Genomic DNA, 23,312 nt, shown 5'->3' with positions numbered 1-23,312 from the left:
GGACCCGCGCCGCCGGAGTTTACGCTACGCTAGCTTGAGAACGGTCCGACGCTAAAGCTAAGTCTTTCATTCGAAACTACTAAGTTACACTTCAAAATGGTAAGAATTTACACATTGAATAGAGTTGCATGATTTGCCCTTAAGTAAAGCAGTTCTTCCTCCTGTCTTGTTAAGTTGTCATATCCATGTATTTAGCTAAATGCATTAAAATAAACTCTGTTATCTGACGGCGATTTCGTCGGTTGTCATGGACGGACATTTGTTAATGTTATTTATTTAAGTTGGCTCTAGGGTTAACGTAGTAACATAGAAATAATTTCCCCTGTTGTCATGTTGTCATGATCATTGACTTTGTTTTCGTTTTCCACGTTATAAACTGGCTTTCTTTTTCTTGTGTCGACCGAGGGGTGGGGGTGGGGTGCTTAAGCTGGGGTTGGGGGAGTTACAGAATGAATACAGTTTACTCTCAGCACTTACACATTTAATACAGGGGTATGACATAACTATACATATAAGAGTAATTCCTCCTGTCACCTAATGTCGTCATATACGTGTATTTAGTTTTCTTACAAACACTTTCACCATTATTTATCTTTTTATCTGCTGCCATTGTTTGCTATTGTAATAGGATATATATATACATGTATATGTCATGTTCTCATAAACATGTCTTTAGCTACCTTCTATAACATGCTTTAGTTTTCATCTGTCATAATACCCTTATGCCACAACTGAGTTTTTCATAGGATTATTACAATATTACAAGACTGATGGTCTGGCTTTTTCATGTACCTACAATTTAAAATCTACTTTAAAAGTTCATGCATTTCTGTCACCAAAGGCAACAGCTTCGAAATCACATAAGGGAATGGCAGACTCAGAGTGGATGTCACGGCTGAGGAAGTTTGCCAACACTGGGTCCTGGCCTGCAGGGGAGGGAAACAGGCCAGCTCCCAGGCAGAAGAAGTGGTACCAGCTTTATCAAATGGTATATGTACATAAATTACCCTAATTTGCATTGTTTTATACTATCACAATGAATGTTATACATAAAAAGCAGTAACTTAAGTTGTATGCACTTAATTAAAATGTACATCTATTATTTTTAGATTGAGAAATGTCCAAGGATGGGACATTCACATCAGTCTTTGTTTGGTCATGTGAGACATTGTACATGTGGATTCCACACTCAGAAGGTAATCCTTTTCAATATAAGTAATATATATATATATATATATATGTATTTATATATACACAACACTAATGTATGTACTCATGACACAACAGCCAACCACAGCAAGTACTACCCAGGGTCCCACAGGGCAACAGGCAGTAGCAGTGGCTCCTGTCCTTCCAGGCACAGTGGAGCGACAGGCAGTAGCAGTGGCTCCCACCCTTCCAGGCACAGTGGTGCAACAGGCAGTAGCAGTGGCTCCTGTCCTTCCACGCACAGTGGAGCGACAAGCAGCAGCAGTGTCTCCCACCCTTCCAGGCACAGTGGTGCAACAGGCAGTAGCAGTGGCTCCTGTCCTCCCAGGCACTGTGGGGCAGAAACAAAGTACAGCAGGCAGTGCGGTCCCAAAGCAGCGACCCCTGTTGAATTTGTCAATGGTATTCAGAGATTAATTAAGATTCACTGAATGATTGTTTACAATATAACCCTCTCGTGACACAGCCTTTTGCTCTATTGCCTTTCAGTTTACAAAGCCTAGATTTGGTGGCTCCCATGTCACGGCTGCAAAGCCGAATCTTAGTGCTAGCAGGAGAGTAACACAGGTAAATAAGAGATCAAATTGCATCACTTTACATTGTGTTTTTAAGACAACTCACTTAGACTGAATGCTTTACAGACCCAAGCCACCAACCTCCCCACAACTTCTCCGGCCAGCATTGCTATCTTAGTAAGTATTTTAGGTATAGGTTTTCCCAAGACTATTAACAGCATTAAAAGCCATTCAAGTCTAAAATAAAATTTGAAGCCTCAATATTATTGTTTCATGTAGCGCGGCTGTTTGAACTAATAGCTTATGTTTCGATTGTGTTGTCAATGTATCTTCCTTGCTGTGTATTTACAGGCTCCAGACCCTCAGACACATGCTCAGGCTTCGGTGCCTGTCCTCAGCACCACAGCAGTGTGTGCCTCTGTGTCAGTGAGTTATTTAACATTTAATTTCATACTGTGGAGCATAAGCAGCGTCTTTCATTATAATCAAATATGTTGATCCATTTTTTTGTTATTGCACAGACCGCTGACTCCAGGACAGAGACTGAAACACAGCTGCCCCGTTTGTGGTCAGAAGGCTTGCCTCCTGTGGACCATAAATGGATTGTGAAGTCTCTGTTCAAGATGGGGCCAAGAGGAAAATTAGTGCTTAAAGAGAATCTGAAGCTCTGGCACTTTCCACCACAGCCTAGTGGCCTTTACCATCAGGCTCCGGGTCCAGACCGCTTTTTTGCCCATCCACTTCTGGTCTGGATGCCTTACAAGCTGTGGAAGGTGAAGGTGGTCTGTCCAAACCTTGCCTGTGGAGGGCACCAGCTAACAGGAGCGGGTCTGCACAAGAGGGCACGCCGAGTCCTGGACGAGGACAGGATGTACAACATGGTGACAGAGACACTAACCTGCACCAAATGTAGATCCAGCCACGTGTCCTGGAGTCAGACTGTCCTCAAACAACTGTCCAAGGCACAGCAGACACAATTCCGGGTCATCCTCACACAAAAGTGATTACCGTTAATTTACTCTCTTGCCTTTTCAAGTAGAAATGCAGTATATAAAATACAATTACTGATATATCTGTCTATGATCAAGGTTTGCATGTGACATCCGGGTGATCCGAAAACTGCGGGAGAGAGGCCTTGGTAACAGCCCAACGCAGCTTTTAAAGAAGCTGAAGGAGAACCACACAGAGGAGTGGATGAGTCGCGCATTGATGTACACCGACGAGTGTGTGGACTTCAGCGAGCGACCCGCACTGCTGCCCCTGTCGTTTCCCGAGGCTCCAGAGCCTGCTGTTGTGCCGAGCTGTAAGTGGCTCCTGTCCGTTTACTGCCAGGACATTTTGACGAGGGTGGATGACATCATGGCCAGGATTACCTCAACATATGGCACAGTCCTCAAGATGGATTCCACCAGAAAGGTAAAAGATTCTTTGTCTTTCAAATCTGCTGATTATATTAAGATTAATAAGTAATTGATTAGTCCCTCAATGGGGAAATTTAGAATGTTACAGCAGCAGAAAGACATAAAAATAAGTAGCAAGTAGTACTAGGGTGAGGGATATAAAGAAGGATATAGAAACATAGTACAGTGAATTTTGCACCGTTGAGAAGTGTTAAAGTGACAGTCCATAGTGAGGTTGCATGTAGTTTTACTAGGAGCAGAGGTGGTTGTATAGCCTTATAGATATATTATTAACGACTGCCTGTATTTCTGAATCATGTTCACAGAGGTCCTCTACATTTTTTGTGCTTCAGATCACCAAGAAGCTCGCTGGAACAGCCAAAGGGACAGCCCACTGGCTAACCTCTGTGGGTAATGAGTACGGTCAGGTTCTCATCAGTGTCATGACCGCTCAGGAGGGAGCTGGCCTGGACTTGATGGCAGCGGGATTGATGAAGAGGTACCAGCTGGCCGGTGTGGATCCCCCTGTTGCCTTATATGTGGACTGTGGCTGCTGCACCGAGGGAGGAGAGACCAAGCTGAAGGCCAGATTCAGCGGGTGGCCGGACATTATTGTAAGGCTTGATATCTGGCACTTTATGCGCAGACTTGCTCTGGGATGCACAACAGATGCTCATCAGCTGTACCCAGGATTTATGTCTCGCCTTTCAGCGAGCATATTTGAGTGGGATGCAGCTGATTTAGCTTTGTTGCGAGAAGCAAAAAGGCAGCAGCTTCGGTCCCAGGGTCTGCCCTCCCTCACTGATGGCGACATAGACAAACAACTCTCCAGGGAGGAGATGTCTCTCCACTGTCGTAGGAGGACCCGTGGTGAGGAGACCACCATTCGCCTGCTGGAGGAGCTGCTTGGGTTGCTGATGGGCAGCAGAGGTAATGACTCCAGTGGTGTTCCCCTGTTTGACCGAGAGAGGATGGAGCACATCTGGCGTGTCCAGAGAAAGCACGTCAAATGCATCCAGGACCCACCAGGTGTTGCTCTATACACCAAGACAGGGGAGCTCACAAAGGGAGGTGTGCGGTTACCTGTTTACAGATGTGCCAGGGGCTCTACATCTCTCGAGTCATTTCATCTACACCTCAACCGCTTCATACCAGGTTTGTGTCTGTCAGACATTTAAGTTTATATGCTGAATAGTCCAAGAATATTTCATCGTTTGATATTTAATATGTATTTAATGTGTACTTTTAGGGACGAGTGCCAACAGTCTGAACTTTCAGATATATCTCCTGGAAGGGCTTCACAGATGGAACCACGACCGGGGGGTTGCTGCTCTGTCCACTGGACAATCTCCTTTGCGCAGCTACTCCAGTGACCTGGTTCAGGCCCTCAACAACAATTATCAGAAGCTGTTTGGCAGGAAGGTGGTACCACAGTTCTGTCCACCCTCACGGTACACTGGTAAGCATTTGTGATTGCATTGGTAATTTACCTCAATTTTTAAACCCTTTATTAACTGTATCAACTTTTGTAAACAATCTAATTTAATTCTGTTGTTTCAGGAGAGCTCATAGGGATGCAATATCTGTTCCGGCAGACTGGTCAGGCACTGCAGGATATGCACCCTGATTCAGAGGAAGCTGCAACCCTGATAGAACAGCATGACGTGGAGGACGACATGGAGCTTGATGAGGGTTTTGCTGACATCATGGAAGATCCCACTGTGTTGAACCTTGGGGTTCCTCAGGCTTCAGCATCTCAGACTCCTGATCCCTCTGCCATTTCTTCTCCTCTTCTCTCCCTGGTTCCTGGTACATCCACCCTGGCTCCTAGTATTTCCACCCTGGCACCTGGCTCATCCTCTGAGGTCCCTGGTACATCCACCCTGGCACCTGACACATCAACCCTGGCCTCTAGTTCCTCCTCTGAAGATGATATTCATGCTGAAGATGAAGACATGGTAAGTCTAGCTGTGTTCGTTTTAGAATATGCATGTAGATATGTGCATGCTTCTTCACTATTTTTGATTACACATGTTAACATATTTTATCATTAAACAAAAAAAGTTTTGTGAGTGAAAGTTTTACACCCTATAAACTGTTGAATCTTTTTTACAGGCTGTTGATGACCAAAATCTCCCCGGATACCAGCATGTGGACAGACTTGCTGAGTATTTGGTGGCGCTTCGGGATCAGACGTCTCTTTGTCTTAGCAACCAACAGGCGAGTAGGATAGTGTCACTGTGGGACAATCTGAATCAAGGTGACAAGCAGCGGGTGGTTTATGCAGCACGACATCAGGAGAGACTTTTGAGTGGACGCTTCAGAACTCCAAAGACGCCCTCAAAAACCCCTGGTGTGGAGAGTACCACCCGCTGCATGTTGGGTGCGAGTAGCACACCTGCCCAGTGGCCTGACTGCTGCCGGTTGGTGGAAACCATGTTCATCAGACTCTGCAATATACACCAAAGCCCGGCAAAAAAGGGTAAGAGGGCTACTTCTCGGTGGTCCTTAATTTTGAGGGATTACCGCAAGATAAGGCAGCTTGTTGTCGGCAACTGCCGGGTGATGCAGGGTTCTGAAATTCAGCTGGTGGAGGTGAATCAGAGCACGCTCATCCAGTGGCATAATCACCGGCAGAAGAAACAGGAGCTCTCTGTGCTGCTCCAAGGCACTGCATTGCCTCCAGCCCTGGCAGAATCCGATGAGCCTCTTCAGGAGGCAAGATTGCTCCCTGCTGCACCCACGCCTGCCCGGAATGAACATCAATACCGGCTGCCTCAGAGTACAGCAGGTCAGGCCAAACAGAGGCAGACGGGATCTGGTCAGCTCCCTGTCAACATAAGGCCAAAGGGACCAGTGAAGAGACAGTTATATGCAACCCCACCAGCCCCAGCACCAGGACCCATCATTACACCTCACATCTTAACACCATCCGGACTGGTTCAGGTTGTCTTTCCTGTGCCAGTAGGCAGCTATCCTCAAACCAGTGCGCCTACCAGCACAGTGGAAGCTGACCCCGCCCCTAAAAGGCCATATAGGCGAACAGTGGCCAGCAACACTTGCAAAAAGTGTGGCCAGTTCCGCACTTCTGTCACTGGACACAGCCAGTACCATGGAAAGGTGTATTGCCCTCAGTTTGAAGCCTTAACAAAAGACCAGTGGTTGGAGGAAATGAGGAAAAAGATGTAAATAGTTCATATTTGTAAATAATAGTTTTATTGTAAATAGTTTTTTTAAATGTTTGTATTTAATTCTGGGTACTACTGCGATAGTCAATTCCATATGCCCTGTTTTTTATCTGTCTGTTTAAATTCAATGTTTCTATAATTCTTATTTCTATGAACACATAAAACTGGTTTACAGCAATATATGAGTGGGTGTTTTTAATGACAGTTAGCAGCACATCAACAACAACAACAACCTCCATAAGAATAATTATGGTGATTCTTATAATGATGAAGCACATTCAATAAGAGAAACATGGTTTGTGAAGTTAATATGGGAGGTGGTCTCTGATGTACAGTAGAAGAAATGTCCTGATGAGGGACCGGAATGGAAAGATCCTCCACTCCTGTCGTTTGATGAGTCCTGTGGAGTGGGAGGTAGTGCAGGTAGGTGTTATTACACAATGAACTAGTCTCATAACAATATAATGTGTAGAAAAATAGGAGGAAATTCGTAATCATATGAGGAATGAACACGCACCTTCGCAATCCCGGAGTCTAGGGTTCGAGTCCCACTCGTGCAATGACCAAAAACATCAAAAGTGTTATATTTGTGTCTAGTCAGCTAGAAATACATTTATCTAATAGAAATTGATATAAAACTTCACATCGCTCCTTTCCTTTTCCTTCTTTCCCTTTTTCCTCCCTTTTCTCCTCTTTTCTCTTCTTCCCCTTCCTTCCCCCTTTCTTCCCCTTCCTTCCCCTTTCTTCCCCTTCTTTGACGGACTATTGTTCCCCAGCTTGAACGCAGCGCCTTAGACCGCTCGGCCACGCTACCTGTCGTGCGGAGGGAGACAACATTATTTAAATCGGGGGATCTTTGCAATGTATTTGTTGTTTTAAGCATGATTTAGTTTTTGTATCTTTGTGTGTCTCAAATCTATCACATCATTTGATTATTTTCATTCAACTATGGGACTGACAGAGACACACAACACAAATGCTGATCTCCATCACGGCAGCAACATTCACACAGTGTTGTGCAAGTTCATACCTCTGATGAACTAGTTCAAAGTTCAGTTCATGTCATAGTTTTAAGGTGAAAACTTTCTTTAACTTGTTAAAGAAAACCTTATCCATCACTACTCCTTGCCTTTACTGTCGGAATCTTTATCAGACAGTGTGTAAAAATCCCTCTCTGCTTTCTCTTGCCATCTGTATATGAGACCGAGAGCTGTTGTGTTGCAGGTATGGTCTGCCCCTTTAAAAAAAAAAAACATCCTGGGCAGAATGCTGCTGAGGAGAAAATGCTTCTGCAGAGACAAGTGGAGGAACTGACTTCTCAACTCTCACTGAAGAAGGAGAGAGAGGATGTCAAGCATCAGGAGTGGCAGGAGGAAAGGGATGAGGAGAAGCAGCCAGGAAGAGAAATGGGGGGAGGAGCAGCAGGAGAAAGAGGAGGAGAAATGGGGGGAGGAAGCAGGAGGAGAGCCTGTGGACACACCTGCAGATGAAACTGTACCAAACAACCAGCAGGAGTCCCTCTCTAATGCCCTCCCTACTTCAGAACCTGTGGAGACTGAGTTGTCTGAGGAGACGCCCAAAAAGAAGAAGTCTTTGATCCGTATTTGGTTTTAAACGCCACCAAGCTCCACAGGAAACAATAATGACACATTTTCATTGTACAAAGCGATGCAAACTTTATTTTACAGTTGTATACTGCAAACATTTTAACAAACATTCATCCGAGCATTCATTAGCATTTGGGGCAGCGAAAGTAAAACCATTTCCCTTGTTTTATTTTTTTTGTATTTCTTAGTTTATCTCTTTCATACAGACGGTAAGAAGCCAGAAGGAAGCAGGCACAGGAAATGAGAGAAAACAGGAATCTGCATTACTGGCTTCACAAACAGAGAGAAGGAAGGACAGGAACCTAGAGATACAAGCCTGATCCTGGAAGATACACACACACACACACCTAAGGCATCCATAGAAAAATCCATTCACTACTCTGTAATAAAAAAAGATGTAAACTGCAACCATCCAAGTTGTGTCCTGAATGTGTAAAGGGTCAGACTAGCTGTCTGTCAGACACATGATCTCCTGTAGCATGCCTTGTGAGGGGAGCGTGTAGCCCGAATTACTCCTCCTCTATCAGCGCCCAGGCCTCTTCAGCTTTCATGTAATACTGGTTCGCCAACCTGCCTTTCATGGCGGCCATGGCAGCTTCTGCTGCTTCTGTAAACAGATCACCTGCAGGGAGAGATGATGGCGATGATGAGATAATGAGAGAGGCGATTTAGGAGGCAGTGATAACATTTGCATCAGATAATGTTTTTTCCGAAGAAACACTTAACATATACAATTAGAAGGAGGATGGTGATAATTTTCCTGCTGTTAACAAATTCCTTGAACAGACAAAAACCAACAATGACTTAAAGCCAATGCTATAAAGTCTGATGTATCTTATTCCTCCATCATTATCCCTATTGGGACTTTATTCTTTTAATATAACTACACAAAATAAAATGTTCCCCTTTAAGTGGCTCCGTCGTAAAAGAGAGTATTTAGCCGTGTTGGGGGGAAATAATGAACTTTATCTGTTGTGATTCCATCTGTCTAAAGCTGCCACGCTCATTCCAAGACAACACAGGGCGAGTGTTCGATACTCTAAATATGGATTTCAGTATGATATTCCTTTAAAACATAAGGTCTGTATTAACACAGGGAGGTCTGTCGAGCCGGAGCCGGAGTCCAACCTGCTCTCTGTGGGTCTGCGGTGAGGTTGTGGCCTCCCTCTTGGTACATCTCTCCCGCTCTGGCCAGCATCAGGTGACGAGGCTCATCCTGTGTCCCATCAAACTCTCCCCCCTCGTCACAGTCCGTCATGTTCAATGCACTTTCATACCAGCGAATCGCTTCTGCCCAATCCTGCTTTCTGAAATTGAGAGACAGATATTAAACAAAACAGAAAAAACAAAAATCTTTCAGTCTTAATTTGACCTTGCCCTAAAAAGGTCCCACCAGGGGGCAGTATAATCATGACTGTAGGACAAGGACTCCAATCTTTCTAACTCAAACTGGTTCACCTGCTGAAAACAAGCTTCACTGACCTGTCGGCAGACAGATTGACTCCTGAGTCAAAGGCTTTGGCCACAATAATCATTGCGGATCTGTCACCAGCCTCAGCCGCCAGCAGGAGATACTTGAAACCTTTCATCCTGTTTCCTGCGCTATCCTGCCAAACGCACAACGATGTTAGAACACACAGGAGCACACAAGACCACAGTCAAACCACATGGAGAATAGTACCTCCAGCTCCATGTCTGGCAGTATGTGATGAGGCAGCTGCAGATAGCACAGGCCCAGGGCAATGATGGCCTCCAGCTCTCCACACTGGGCAGCTCTCTCCAGGTGGAACATGGCCGAGTCCTGATCCCACTGCTCGTCCTTCTCACAGAAGCGACCGGCTTCGTGGTACCGCACCATCCCCAGGTGGACCTGTGGAGGAGGAAAGAGATGCAGTATATGTTAGACGAATGAAATTGCTAAAAAAAGCACAACCTTAAATAAGCTACGGTACGGTGACCATCAAGAACAAAAACATCTGTTAATGCAAGTCATAGTCCTGCTATCTGTCATGTTTATTAAAAATCTAAATCATCCGGTGTGATGGTTTGTTTCTCACCTTTCCAAGAATTGACTGGCCGGTCGTTTTCTGCAGCAGAGTGCTGAGTCGCTCCACCTCAGTGGAAACACACGACGATCGGTGGACGTGAGCGCGAGACGAATGGTAGAAGCTCCACTTCTCCTCTGTCAGCTGGGCACAGATATGAGAAGGAGAAAATAAAGGGAGAGCGTAACAATCTGTTCTTCACCACAGAAATCTGAAAACTAATTATATGAAAAGCCAGGTAGATTAAGTACAAAAATCACACTCGACTCTCAGGGGTGTACCCATCCAGAAAAAAGTGCTTTAATTCTAGATGGCAGAGATCAGCTCTTTGCTCAGAGCTGGAGGAGTGCACCCCTGCAGGCCTGTCAATCAGCAAATGCACAAATCATGTGAAGCATGAGAACGAACACACACACACACACAAACACAGTCCCCTGCAACACAAAGTTATTATGGCGTGAATCATGAGCAAAGCTGGTGAAACAGAGGTAGATGGTGTTTCGGTTCCAAATCTCATTTTCAGTTTCTCTCCATTTTGCTTCTAGTGTTGGTTCACTAAATCGAATCAAGAGCCGAGGGAACATGGCTCACATCTGAATTTTGAGAATCATGCTTGACAAGATGCCACAGCTTTCAATCCTCCGTGCAAGTAATCACCCATTCGTTGTCAGGGTTGAATGAATTTAGGTATGCGGAGGCTCTCGGAGGAGCTACCACCTTCCACTGGTGAGGGAGGACACAGAGCAGGAGGAGGTAGATTAGTGGGAAGATGAGAAACAAATTTCATTGTTAAAAAAGAAGGGATGAGGGAGGAAAGTGGGATGGCAAAGCGAGTAAAGGATGAGGAAAATTCAGGGAGGTGTATGATTGAGGCGGGGATGAGGCTTTAGACACGGATGACTCTACGTTTGTTTACCCGTCTGACACTGTCCTCGTCTGACTCGGAATAATGCCTGTTGTATCGATGCTGAGCCTACGTGGTGACACAACATGCATTACAGAGGCTACAGACAGAAGATCCAACAGTTATCAGAGCTCAGTGTGGACAAGAAGAAAATGTTAACAGCTGCTGAGACGACAGAACGACAAAGAAGACTGAGCTGTGTACAACAAGAAAAGTCCTACATGTCAGTCAGTGTAAATAAGTGTTCAAATGGAGACGTCAGGACAGTATGTTCACAAATGTCTCTACAGATATGAAAATAATATATTTAGATTCCTTAATACAATGTAGACACAAAAAATGTATTAGTTAGATGAGTTTAATACCTATCTAAACCATCTTTACCATATCTAAAATATATTTTCTGACTAACTTGATAACACATGTATGTCTTTGTCAACTGAAGAGAAGCTGTTTATGTCAATAAAATAAGAGATTCCATTACTTGAAAATATCCTGTAAACCAATCCTGGAAGTTGTCTGACTGGTCCAGTAAAAAACACAGTGAGGGTCAAATGAGTCTTTACCCCGTCCACGTGGTCGCTCGGATCGCCTTCACTCCTCCTCTCGCTGGGGTATCCGCTGTCACTGCCGCTATCCAATTCCTACAGACGGAAGCAAATCAAAATAAAGTCAGTGCAGTGCTGCCTCCCTTTAAAAAAAAAAAGGATGAGGTCAATTATTGTGCGCACGGTGCCTCGCCAAGTGTTGCTGCTGTATTTGAACTTTAAATCCGATCCCTAACCCTTCAGATTTGAGCCCTAAACTGCAGCAATTTGGTCATAGGAGAATGTGGCACAGTGTTATTTTTGCTTGTCCCGTTCACCTTATGTTACTCACCTTATGTTCTCCTGTGTTGTTGTTACCGAATCTTTCATTTTCATTCACTCCAGTAAAAGATAAACCTGTTAGAACGCAGATATGTACATATTTACAGTGTGAACACCACGCTTCACTACACGAAACATACATAAATGCACATTGTGTGTTGAGGACTTCAGGCCCGTACCAACAGGCGACTTGCCCATTGTTCCAGATGCAGCTATCGGAGATGAGAGGATGAGAGGCGAGCAGGGGACCGAGTCCACGTCACTCGTGCTGTCGTCTGCAGAGGACGTCTCCGAGAGGCGGGACATCCACTGAGATCCGGACACGGTGCGAACACGAGGGGAACCGCAAGGCTCCTCGCAGCCTCTCAGCACCGTCTGGGCTGACCGCTGGAGGAAAAACAAGATGAAACTGCTCGTTCAGGTGATTGAAGCAAGCGGGTGATAATGATAATAATGCAAAGCAGTTATAATAGCCTTATGAGAGTGAGCGTGTGCAGGAGAGCTGCAGTATATTTTCTAATTTCATGAGGACAAAGCACATTCATCATCATTTTTGTAAAGGTGCAACCAAGCTGGTTATAATCCTTTTCAGATAATAATGCGTATTTAACATATGGTCAATTTAACAAATACAATCAAATTCACTCTTATTTTCTCCCATTTTTGCCATTATTATCATTATTTATATTTTACCAAAATGTTTTTCGTTATCTACCCTGATATAATGCTGACTTCTGGCCCTGTCTGTCTTTCTTTAGGGTTATAAACATGTTCAATTTACGAGCAGTTTGTTGGTGCAGTCCAGCTGGGATTTCTCCGCAGGTGAGAGGTCAAAGGGCATCAGGCCCATGCTCTTGCAGATCTTGTTACACAGGTGAGAGTGGAAGAACAGCGCCATGCCTCGCACACCTGGAACACAGGTACATTATGGTCGAGATGCGATATCTCTTTCACCATCTGTCAAAAAGCTTATTTAATCGTTTACACGACAGAAAAACTGACAGAACCAAACCTAGATTTCCATCTCCGAAGTCCGTCCCCTTCTCGGTGTGAATCTGAGGGTCAGTGTAGAGATCCCCGACACCCTGGATGTCCACCACGATCAGCTGGTGTCCCGACCGCTCGAAGCTGAAGTGACTAAAAGCCTGGTGGATACAGAAGGGAACGAATGATTGAGATTAAGCGATTGTTAGTTGAACACGTATCAAGATCCGAGGGGTGACGTCACACACCTGAGGGGTGAGTCTGATGTTGTCGTCCCTCACAAAGCCAGAGTTTGAGTTGTATTTGATGTATTTGCCCTCGATGTAGTGTTCCAGGTGGAAGAGAGGTTTGCCTGGTCTGTCCGTCATCTCCACCACGCACATCTGCATGATGTCCACCTGAGGTTTACAAACAGATCAACAGTCACTCACTCACAAATGGTCCTTCGAATCAAGGGCGGAAAGGCCAATGGTCAACATAAAATAATCTATAATCATCTGTTGCATAACTAAATCTCAGATTAGAGTTTTTCCGTTATCAAATTAAGGTTTAAAGGATTGTGCAGCCATGCGCTCTGAATGCTTTCAAAGGATCATAGCAGATTTGATCCATATTGTCTCGTCCCATTAACGAGTCAGCATCAGCTTAAAAGCAAACGTTTGTCCTGCACCTGTTTGGGAGGTCGGTGTCGGTTGTATTCCTCCCCCCAGAGTTTGGCCTCCATCTGCAGCTTGACGTCCTCAAAGTAAACCTTTCTTTCCACCGACTCCATGTAGCTCTTGGCCACGTAGTTTGATGCCGACTTCCAGTTGCTGCTATGCGAGAAATTTGACAATTTTTTCCTGGAGGGAAATGAAATAAGAGTTAGAATTCTCAGTAGAGGGAAGCATTTGAATTAACCCTTCATTTATCCACAGTAAATGAAGGGTAGGCAGCTGAAATTGCACCGAGGGATAGATTTATTTGGATTTTTTTTCCATCAACTGGATCTAAACTCAGATCTGCCCAACATGACCCCAGATAAAAACAGCTCCAACCGCATGTGTTCAAATCCTTCAGGGAAAACAAACCACATTTCACATGTGGAGATTTATGCTTTTAAGGACCTAACTTGTTTGGGCGTGTTGGGGCTCGGGGTCTTTTGCCAGACAGATTTTTCCGTGGGTTACCGCAAATAGCAAACAGCTGAAACGAGGGAGATGTTGACGGTAGCCTCTCATCTACATTTCCCACATAACTGAGGACTAAACATTGAAAATTACGCTATTATTCCTTTTCTCGTTCGTTCTGCGACATCATGCAGAAGCCAAAACAGTTAGCTGTGTACCCGACAGGCTCCAATTCTATTAGTTTAAATCAAAGCCCTGCTGCCATCATGGACGAGTTTATGAGCTGATTCAAACTCTCTGTTCCATCTTGGGCTCATAAACTGAGGAGTCCTTCAGCGGCTCTCCTCCTGAGTCTGAGCCAGAGGAATGTGGACCTACACCACTTGTAGGCCACAATCTAAGAGCTCCACACTCCTCTGCTTTGCTTACACTGTCAGCCTCTTTGACTAGAACACGAGGGCAATAACCGCTGGATGAGAACTGATGAGTAGGACTTACGTTCTGAAGCACTCCCTCATCGCCCCTTTCCCGAACGGCTGCAAGAAAACAAGAGACAGATGAGTTAGACCAGAGACAACAAGCTGAAGGACTTTCTTGCGTACATGTGAGTTTTTAATATAGGCCTTACAGTATTTCTTATACTTACAGACGCATTTCAAGAGAAAAAGTCATACCTGAGTAGCCATCTTGATGTGGATCTGGTCCTGAGCCCACTCCCCTGTGATGGCATTGTACCTGTGAAGAGGAAAAAGTAAATAAAGTCGAAATAAGTTATACTGAATAGGCTCAGTCAAATATCTTGCTTTAAAAATTATGAATTGTCTTTGTCAGCGTAAATTTTGTTTTGACCTGTTGGCTGGACAAACAGTCTTGGTCATTTTTGCCATGTTCCTGTTTGTCCTATGGGCGTTTGCCTGTCACCAGCCCATAATCAGTTCTTATCATGGTGGCGTAGGACACATTAGGTGAACACACTGTACATGTGCACTGGGTCAGTGTGTCTGTTTGTCTTGTTAGGGTGTGTGGCCGGAGTTAATGAATAATGCAGGAACTGTAGCTGCAGCTGCAAGTTTTCACATCTGAAACCTGAGTGCCATTAAACAAGATTAAAATATAGTCACTCCTCTTAAGCCTGGGAACACTGTGTACCCTGACTTTCATTCCATCTAGTTCTTACTGGGCCATTAGAGAGGGAAGAGGAGTGAGGTTACATGTGAGCAAAATTAGCACAAGAAAAAAAGAGTTTGGCCGTAGATCCCAGCTCCTGACAATTCCTCCTCTCTCTGCAGTCAAGTCCCGGCTCTGTGTGTTACGTAACAAGCCTCAAACACACACTTGGCCAAAGGAATCCATTTCCCTGCTGTTTTGCACAAACCCATTCCATTGTGTGTCTCTGCCTTGATGCAACGTGTCAGAACTCTGCAAGGCGCGTTTGGGTGTTTGTAAGCAGCCGCACTGAAAATATAAATATCTGTGCAGCTGTGATCCTGCCAACAATATGAGATGATAGAAATAGTCATCTGTGCTTCATTTGCCCATCGAAGGGGCCAGTCATGTTTGTCAACAGACAAGATATTAGCACCACTGACCGAGATACGAGCCAACTAGGAAGTCTTTAGTCCCTTCAGTGAGAGCTAAGGGCTGATATCAGTCAGGGAATCTCTCAATCTCACCTAATGCTGAACTATGTTGCTTCCTAAACTTTATTCAATATTTTAAACTCAAAAATAGATGATAAATTATGTTTTTTTGTGTTTTTTAGGTCATGGTGCCCACTTAGCTAACTATTTAGCTAACTATTTTTCTAGGCAATCGTTTGCCAACACGGACCAACTTTAAGAGGTGGTGCTCCCGACCGGCTTGAACATCAACAAACACAACTTTTTCAACTTTTGAAACGGATTAAAGGAATCCAATTAAATAAAAAGTTCAATATTATTTGAAGATTTTTCAATATTTGGTGTTAAAAACATTCGCACCCAAGCTGTACCTCTCAATTAACAAAAAGGCCTTAATCAAAGTACAAAGAAGCACGAGTAAATAATTTGCATAGGTTAAAGTTCCATCACTGCTGTTGATTTACGGCAACACAGAGTTATTCTTACCTGTAACGAATGCAGGGTTCTGTCTCAATTTCCTCCAGATGAAACTGAGCCCAGGGGTCGGGCATGGCTTTGGCCTTTTCAATTGCATGTTTCCATGCATCCTGTCATGATAAGGAAACATATCTTATAGCTCGCAGTATAAGTATCATGTCAAAATAAGGGAAGAGTCGGTTTCCAGAACAGGTTAGCCAGAATACTCGGGGGGGGGGGGGGGGTTAAACACGGGGAAGCGGTTTAATGCAAAAACTATGAAATATTGTTTGTCCAATTTCTGCTTAATCTACACAACATCTGTCATTTTCAGCCTTTTAGTGATAACACTATGGTCACAAATGAGGCAAATGTAAATGTCACTGGTTCTGATTTATCAACTAAACTCAGGGATGAAATCACTGCAGCTTAAGCATGAAACAGCTTTTAACAGGAAATGAAAAAAAAAAGGAGGAAAAAGGAATTAGGACAAATGGATGATTCTTTAAGCAGAAAGGAAGCACACATTGATTATAGAAACGTAAAATAAATATAACTGTTTAATGAGCTTATCATGAAATAATACATCACACTTTAGTACAAGGCAGGAGTCTCCTACGTATCCATAATACTTTCAATATTTTACTGCCATCTTAAAATGAATGTTATCTCCATTGCATATTCAGGTCCACCATTTAAAATAAACAACTTTCCCAGTAGGACCCTGAGAAGTGTTACTAGGAATCTAAACCTGCTGCAGTAACCCAAGCCATGACCCCCCCCAGCACGTCTTCCTCGTGTACTGGTCTCTGTCCCGCAGGCATTCGAGACATGTTTATATTTAGAGCAAAGGGTACACATAGAGAGAAACATGGAGGGTGGTGTTTTGGACTGGGAGACTTTCACGTCTGTTTGTGAGGTAAAGCAAAAATTTACAAATCCTATTTTTTTGGTTTGTCAACAAAAATACAACAACACCCGGTGTTGGTTAGTGATGATTTATGAACTGGTAAGTGTTGAAAAAAGGAGGATGCATTGATTAGGAAGAGAAAAACATCAGCATAAAATGAGTCATGGGAAGAGAGAAAAAGTGAAAAGAATTTTGCTGTTAAAATAAAAATAAAAGTAGGAAAAGGATGTTAATCGCAGAGTGGAGAAGGAGACGGGAGGCGTGGATGGTCACGGGTGAGGATGAAGAGAACAAAGATATAATTTAATCCGTAACATACCCGTGCGCTCTGACTCAAAACCTTGTACGAGCGAGGTTCTGCCACTGTCTCTGTTTCATTCTACGTAGAAAAATTGAGAAAATGTGCGGCTTTAGACGCAGTCAACAACAACACCAAACAAAAAAACGTGTTTCGGTTACACATAATCACATGAGGTAAGATACCATCTGTGATACTTCCTGTTCTCGTCACAGTGAAATGATGAGGTGGACATTCACAAAGATAGCATACACATTAGTTTGTGGGCAGATATCCTGTCTCCTTATAAGGCAAAGAGCTGTTCTTGCAGCGTATTGCAGAACAAGAGTCTGTGATGGAGCTGAACCACAACACACTAACTACAAATTGTTAAGCTTAATATTGAGCGACATTAAAATAATCATCCGGTAGGGATGGGGGGGGGGGGGGATCAATTCAGTTACGAATCGTGACCCATTTTGACCGGCTCCTCTTGTTTTTGCACAAGAATCTAAACATACCCAAGCACTTAGCTTTGCATAGCCTACATGCAAACAACAGTGAAGCATAGGCTACTGTTTGTTTATTTCAAAGTTTATATTTTAAGTAAACTTTTATTAATTCTATTTAATTTACCTTTTATTTATTGTTTAAATGTAGCCTAAGTGGCATTCATTTCTTAATCTGTCAGTTTGTTTATAGTTGACAGGGGCTATACCATAATAGGGCATATTTTTATTTATTTTCTCTATTGGCTGCCCGGCAGTCATTAAGTTAATGTTACTATTTGAAATAAAACTTGTAAAGCGCTAAGTGAATTTGACTGTGTTGTATTTGAAGGTATGATTCAACCGTTTTCCATGCTCCCGTAATATCGAATCACAATACATATCGTATGGCCACCTAAGTATCGTGATAATATCGTATCGGGAGGTCCCTGCCGATTCCCGTCCCTATCATCCAGTGCTTGATTTTTAGCTGTCACCTGACTTTACACGTGAGCATCATCTCTCATCCCGTCCCAGGGGGCAACAGCTCACCTTGTACTGGAAGCTGTTCTTAGGGAGAGAGTTGGACAGCTGCCGGGTGTACACCAGGTTCTTCAAGTAGTGACAGATTTCCACGGCGGAGTCGTCCAGGATGGGGCTGATGATCTCGTCGTCGTCGTCGTCTTCGTCGCTGGCGTTGGCGTCGCTCAGCGAGGATGTCCGCTGGCTGGGGGCCCCTCGTTGGACGGGGGGTCTCTTGGCGCTGCCCTCCTCCTCCATGGTGAACATCAGGTCGTCGTCCTCCATGATGTCTGCTGTCCTAGTGACAAGAGGAGGCAGGGGAGTGCCACACAAAGACATTGAGGAGATCATCTATAGCAGCCATGCTGGGGCCGTGAACCCAACACGCCTGCATCATGGCTGCACAACCACTTATACAATGTGAGAGAAAGTTATCCATGCAGCAGGAAGTGGAATACCATAAAAAGTTATATCAAATCTGATTAAAGCAGTGAATGTGAGCATCAGCATGAAAAAAAAACAATTGAGCTCATTACATTGATGGTGTCCAGCATCTGTAAGCACCTTTGTATTCTGCTGCATTGATACTATCACACCACATACCAGTCCTGTGCTGCTGCAGCCAGGGGTCATGTTGAGCTATGCTGCAAAACAACCTCCCACTAGAAGAGGATTCGCTTTCCTTTGATCTGTCTGTGTGTGATAGTTCCATGTTTTCACAGAACAGACAGTATATCACCCTGAGGCCCAGCTTTCCTGTGTCAGAATGTGAAACTCTCCCACTCACCTCTTCCGTCTATCGGTTATAAACACAGGGCGTCAGTAGCGTCAGTAGCTGCAGGTTCAAGTCTCCTCCCGGGACAGACCACACCACACCACACAACACTCGGTCGGTCGGTTCTGGAGCTCCAGCGTCCAGCGTCGGTCCGGGGAACGAGTCTGTGATTCGGGACGTGGATCCACCACAGCGACCGGAGCCCGACGCACGTAGCACCAGCTCTCTGACAGACACGCCCACCCACTACTGCTGCTTTCAGGGCTATCGGAAATATGAACGAACAACGTGGGATAGGTAAAACTTTCAGCGATCGAATGCAACTAGTGCATTTAATCGTCAATATTTCATTGAATTTGAAATGATCTTATTTCCACTATGTTAAAGACCAAATTTCAATCTCAATAGTTCAATCTCTTTTACTTCTGTTTCAATTTAGTTTTATTTGTATCGCATCAAATAATAATATGTTATGTTATGCTATGTTTGGTTATAATATGCTATGGTATGTTATGCACTGCTATGATGTGAGAAATTCTAAATGCATAATTGAAATAATATAGAAAAATAGGTTGTTTCAGAGCAGAAACTCTTGATAGTGACGGTAACGGAAGAGCATTTGAAAGCAGCACTGGCTACAGTTAGCATGTGTTAGCTAGCCTAGCGTCACACGAGAAGAGACCTGGTTCAAATGGAGAGCGTTAACACACGTGATGTTTCGGCTACAGTACTCCCGTTATATATAGCAGGTTCACTAGGTTGAGATCAGTGAATGTTTGGTGGAAGAATTCCTCTGGACACGTTGATAAAGCTACACGTAGCTCTTTAAGACGGATTGATGAGGTCACCTGTGACATTGTGGTAGCGTGGCCGAGTGGTCTAAGGCGCTGGATTTAGGCTCCAGTCATTTCGATGGCGTGGGTTCGAATCCCACCGCTGCCAAATCCTTTTGATTGTTTTTCATTCCACTCATGTACTATTTAACACGCTCCAGTCATTTCGATGGCGTGGGTTCGAATCCCACCGCTGCCAATATCTTTTGATTGTTTTTTATTCAACTCATGTACTATTTAACACGTTTAGCCATCGTGTTGAGAAGACACTTTTCTTTATTTCTTTATATCTGCAGTTTCTGTGTTTGTCTTTACTCTGCATGCTGAGGCTTTGATCTGGAGGCCTTATCATTAGTATAATAAACTCTTCTGCATGTGCACTACAATATATCTATCAACAAAACAACACAACACAGTGTTTTACTCAACTGGCAACTAATACGTATTGTACTATAAATAATACAGAGCCTTACTGATCATTGCATACACTGAGTATCAGCTCCTCTATTCTTCTCAATACAAGCACATTATAATGATACAAAATAAATGTCTATATTTGCAAACAGATCATGTTATAAAGTAGATTCTGTAAAAACTCTTTATAATAGTAATCCGCTCATCTTATAGACTGACATTTCCAATTGTGATTGTTATCTGAAACCATCGTGTGTTGTCTCATCTTATAGATTTGAGAGATTGTACTGAGCGGGGTTCTGAAGGAAGATTCAAATGCTGTATAAAGATGTATCCCTCTTGTTATAGAAGCATTGTTAGAAAATTCTTCACAGTACTTGACAGATTGTCCAGGCAGTAGGTAGCAGATTGAACTTTCTGTCTCGAGCTGCGTTCACAATGTTTTTAATGTGTCTCAATCAGCTCTTAATGATACATATTCATTATGTGTTCTTTGAAGGGATTTGTAGGTATCATTGCTATTTTGAGGAGATACTTTTGTTCATGTTATCAAACAAAGAATTTTGCTTCTTGCAGAAGTATATTTTCGTCTTAGCTTTTCCACAACATCAGCCTTTTTATTTACTAATGCAGAGTTTCATTGGATGACTGTGTACTGTTTGATCATTGATAAGTTATTGCTGTGCTCCAATAAGCCTCCTTGTGCCTTTTAGCAGACGATAAAAGGGATTTTCAATGAGTCTTGTTTTTTCTCAAAGAAATATCAGAGACAAATGATGTTATTGATAATTTTTGACTTTCATTGTATTGTCCCTTGTTATATGAAAAACATTGTCAATATTATTAAATAACTAAATTAAATTAGATTTCATGGCTAATTTGCTTTGTTTTAACTTTGATTATCAGCACAAGGCCGCAGGTTGAATAGCAAATATGAAAAAGGGAAAGTCATTCATTAATTCATTCAGTTTCTCATTTCTCCTATTAAGATTCTTTATCAAATGGATTTTAGATCACTCCCCCACCCCCCCAAATAATAAACAAGATAAGGGAGAAGGGAAATTAGCACTATTGGGCTGTGGAATTAGACAGCTCATTGGCTTTCCGTTGACTTGGAGAACATATTAACAGAAGCATTTATGTTTTTTATTTATCCTAGAAAAAGAAAAAGATTGAAATAAATATGACAATCAAACCTGATGTGACCACTGATACATGATCCTCAGTTAAACAGACACCACCACTGCTCAGTTTCTTTTCATGGATGTCTTGAAAATAACATATTTCACTGTGCTGAGCTTTACTATTCCTGAAGCTGTGCCTAAGAAAACACACTAGACGGCACCAAGTAAATACTTATTTCAAACAAAACAAAAAATCAAATACGAGACCCCTGGAATGCGTTCACATTGACCGATCTATCATGACCAGAAAAACACAAAAGTCTCAAGGGGCATTATGAAAAAAACAACAGGAAGCAGCACTGAACGGGCCCGAGCATATACATTTGTCTCTTGATAAGACAATTCAACTGTAACCAGTGCAGCCTCCGTTCGTACAGAAACAAAGAGGAGGAGGGCGACGACGCCACTATCTTTTTATTTAAATTTTATTCTTGGAAACACATTCAATTCATAAAGGAGAACACACACTGTCATTGGATCTAATTTAATCTTTAACCTCAGTCAGAGCCACTAAACGGTTTCTCTCCTGTATGAATCCTCATGTGTGTATTTAGACTTTCCCTATGGCTAAATCTGTTACCACACTCAGAGCAACCAAACGGTTTCTCTCCTGTATGAATCCCCATGTGTTTATTTAGATTGTCCCTCCGACTAAATCTTTTACCACGTTCAGAGCAACCAAACAGTTTCTCTCCTGTATGAATCCTCATGACAAAAATTTTGGTAAAATCTTTTACCACACTCAGAGCAACTAAACGGTTTCTCTCCTTTATGAATCCTCATATGCATATTTAGACTCCACCTTCGGCAAAAAATGTTACCACACTCAGAGCAACTAAACAGTTTTTTATTTCTTGTAATTAAACCAGTCTGAGATTCCCTGGTCTCCAGCCAATCATCCTCACCCTCTTCAGTCTCAGAAGAGTCTTCACTCTTGTCCTCAGTACCTTGTTGTAAACGTCCATCAGGACCTGAGTTCCTGGCTGGTTCTGGTCCTCCACAGTCCGCTCTCTTCTCCTTGCTTATACTTTAGTACATCCCGGCAATGAGAGCATCGCCGGGATGGCGATGCTCTTGGTATGCAAATCTTGGTAAGAATTTCAGCATGATAAATCCATTTGTCTGAAGAAAAAAAAAATCCTTATAAGTTCATTAGGGCCGCCCACTGTCTCCTACTGCTTGGTGCTTGGGCCCTAATTACTTCATTTAGGGCTGGGTATCAAAGTTTGGTTCTAAACAGGCCTCTGTCGTGGCAATTTCTACAATCCCACCTTTAGCAAGGAGGAAACGAGACACAATTCTCTTACAGTATTGTCACACATTTAATGCTCGAGCATGGTACATACAACAGAGTTGAGTTTGTCATATGCACCCAGATAGGAAGACAGTGGTTGGTATTTATACATTTGGCTAACCCACCCATTCGGGAGGGGGTGGTTAAACAGTTAATGACATGCAAGAAAGGGAGCACTTCAAACATCTCACAGCTCCTCCTAGAGAGGAACAAAACTTATCGATCAGCCTCTTTGATATTCAGGAAATAGGTGAAAGTATATCCCCTGTCCCCTGCTTTATCTCAGACCCCTGGAGTGTAACATCTGTCTTAATGTCTACTACCACCATAAATCCCCCGTGCTTTAAAGTCTTTGTTAGGTTAATTTGTGGGTGAGAAAGTCATATGACATCAAAGTAGTTCTTTACATCCAGACTAATTAGATTACTGTGACTGGAGTATTCAGGCTAACACTCATTCAGTTCAACAGGAAATAGCAACATCAAAGTGACATTTGTTAGAGATTCAATATTGATCAATCAAAGTATACCACATGTTACATTTCCCTTACACCTCTAAGCTCCAGCCTTAAATGGCCCTATATCAGAAAATCCACACAAAATTCCAACTTCCTATTGGACTCAGGTCATGGACCCAGATATTTTTTATCAGGCCTCGGCATAACACATCTGTCCAACTAATGCATAAGTCTCAGTAAAATCTAGTGCAGG

General features: G+C 43.2%; 2 protein-coding genes and 1 non-coding gene across 10 annotated transcripts; 2 read left to right on the top strand and 1 right to left on the bottom strand.

Moving 5' to 3' along the window:
* The first annotated feature begins 2,251 nt into the window (after positions 1-2,251).
* Positions 2,252-6,138, top strand: LOC133931804 (uncharacterized). The gene is made up of 7 exons (XM_062378751.1): positions 2,252-2,724; positions 2,813-3,140; positions 3,478-4,279; positions 4,374-4,583; positions 4,685-5,082; positions 5,240-5,915; positions 6,071-6,138. Exons 1-7 carry the CDS (start codon positions 2,348-2,350, stop codon positions 6,136-6,138), a joined length of 2,859 nt encoding a protein of 952 aa, XP_062234735.1. The 5' UTR covers positions 2,252-2,347.
* Positions 6,139-7,962: 1,824 nt separating this feature from the next.
* eef2k (eukaryotic elongation factor 2 kinase) lies at positions 7,963-19,094 on the bottom strand. Of its 8 annotated transcripts, none has more exons than XM_062414019.1 (20): positions 18,890-19,094; positions 18,133-18,400; positions 17,135-17,194; positions 15,936-16,036; positions 14,505-14,565; positions 14,329-14,366; positions 13,392-13,563; positions 12,970-13,119; positions 12,750-12,882; positions 12,519-12,646; positions 11,917-12,124; positions 11,748-11,812; positions 11,435-11,512; positions 10,881-10,937; positions 10,622-10,687; positions 9,977-10,108; positions 9,601-9,789; positions 9,402-9,526; positions 9,048-9,226; positions 7,963-8,541 (listed from the first exon to the last, which is right to left on the bottom strand). In XM_062414019.1, the coding sequence occupies exons 2-20, from the start codon at positions 18,385-18,387 to the stop codon at positions 8,429-8,431; spliced, it is 2,310 nt and encodes a 769-aa protein (XP_062270003.1). In that variant the 5' UTR covers positions 18,388-18,400; positions 18,890-19,094; the 3' UTR covers positions 7,963-8,428. The 8 variants fall into 8 exon arrangements, with proteins under 8 accessions (XP_062270003.1, XP_062270005.1, XP_062270004.1 ...); XM_062414021.1 differs by having other exon boundaries at positions 11,932-12,124; XM_062414020.1 differs by having other exon boundaries at positions 18,133-18,395.
* A 643-nt stretch (positions 19,095-19,737) lies between these two features.
* On the top strand, positions 19,738-19,819 carry trnal-uag (transfer RNA leucine (anticodon UAG)). Its single transcript has one exon. It is a non-coding gene; the product is annotated as a tRNA-Leu (tRNA).
* The last annotated feature ends 3,493 nt before the right edge of the window (positions 19,820-23,312 follow it).

The sequence above is a fragment of the Platichthys flesus genome, chromosome 20, assembly GCF_949316205.1.
Source record: "Platichthys flesus chromosome 20, fPlaFle2.1, whole genome shotgun sequence".
NCBI classification, from domain to species: Eukaryota; Metazoa; Chordata; class Actinopteri; order Pleuronectiformes; family Pleuronectidae; genus Platichthys; species Platichthys flesus.
Note: the sequence above shows the minus strand (reverse complement) of the source record. Positions and strands in the feature narration are given on the sequence as shown.

Coding starts and splice junctions, on each gene's coding strand:
- LOC133931804 (XM_062378751.1), top strand. CDS start 2,348: ATGGGGCCAAGAGGAAAATTAGTGCTTAAAGAGAATCTGAAGCTCTGG. Junction 4,280..4,373: donor CCTCAACCGCTTCATACCAG/GTTTGTGTCTGT, acceptor GTGTACTTTTAG/GGACGAGTGCCAACAGTCTG. Junction 4,584..4,684: donor TCCACCCTCACGGTACACTG/GTAAGCATTTGT, acceptor CTGTTGTTTCAG/GAGAGCTCATAGGGATGCAA.
- eef2k (XM_062414019.1), bottom strand. CDS start 18,387: ATGGAGGACGACGACCTGATGTTCACCATGGAGGAGGAGGGCAGCGCC. Junction 17,195..18,132: donor AGAACAGCTTCCAGTACAAG/GTGAGCTGTTGC, acceptor TTTTCTACGTAG/AATGAAACAGAGACAGTGGC. Junction 9,227..9,401: donor GTCAATCTGTCTGCCGACAG/GTCAGTGAAGCT, acceptor TCTCAATTTCAG/AAAGCAGGATTGGGCAGAAG.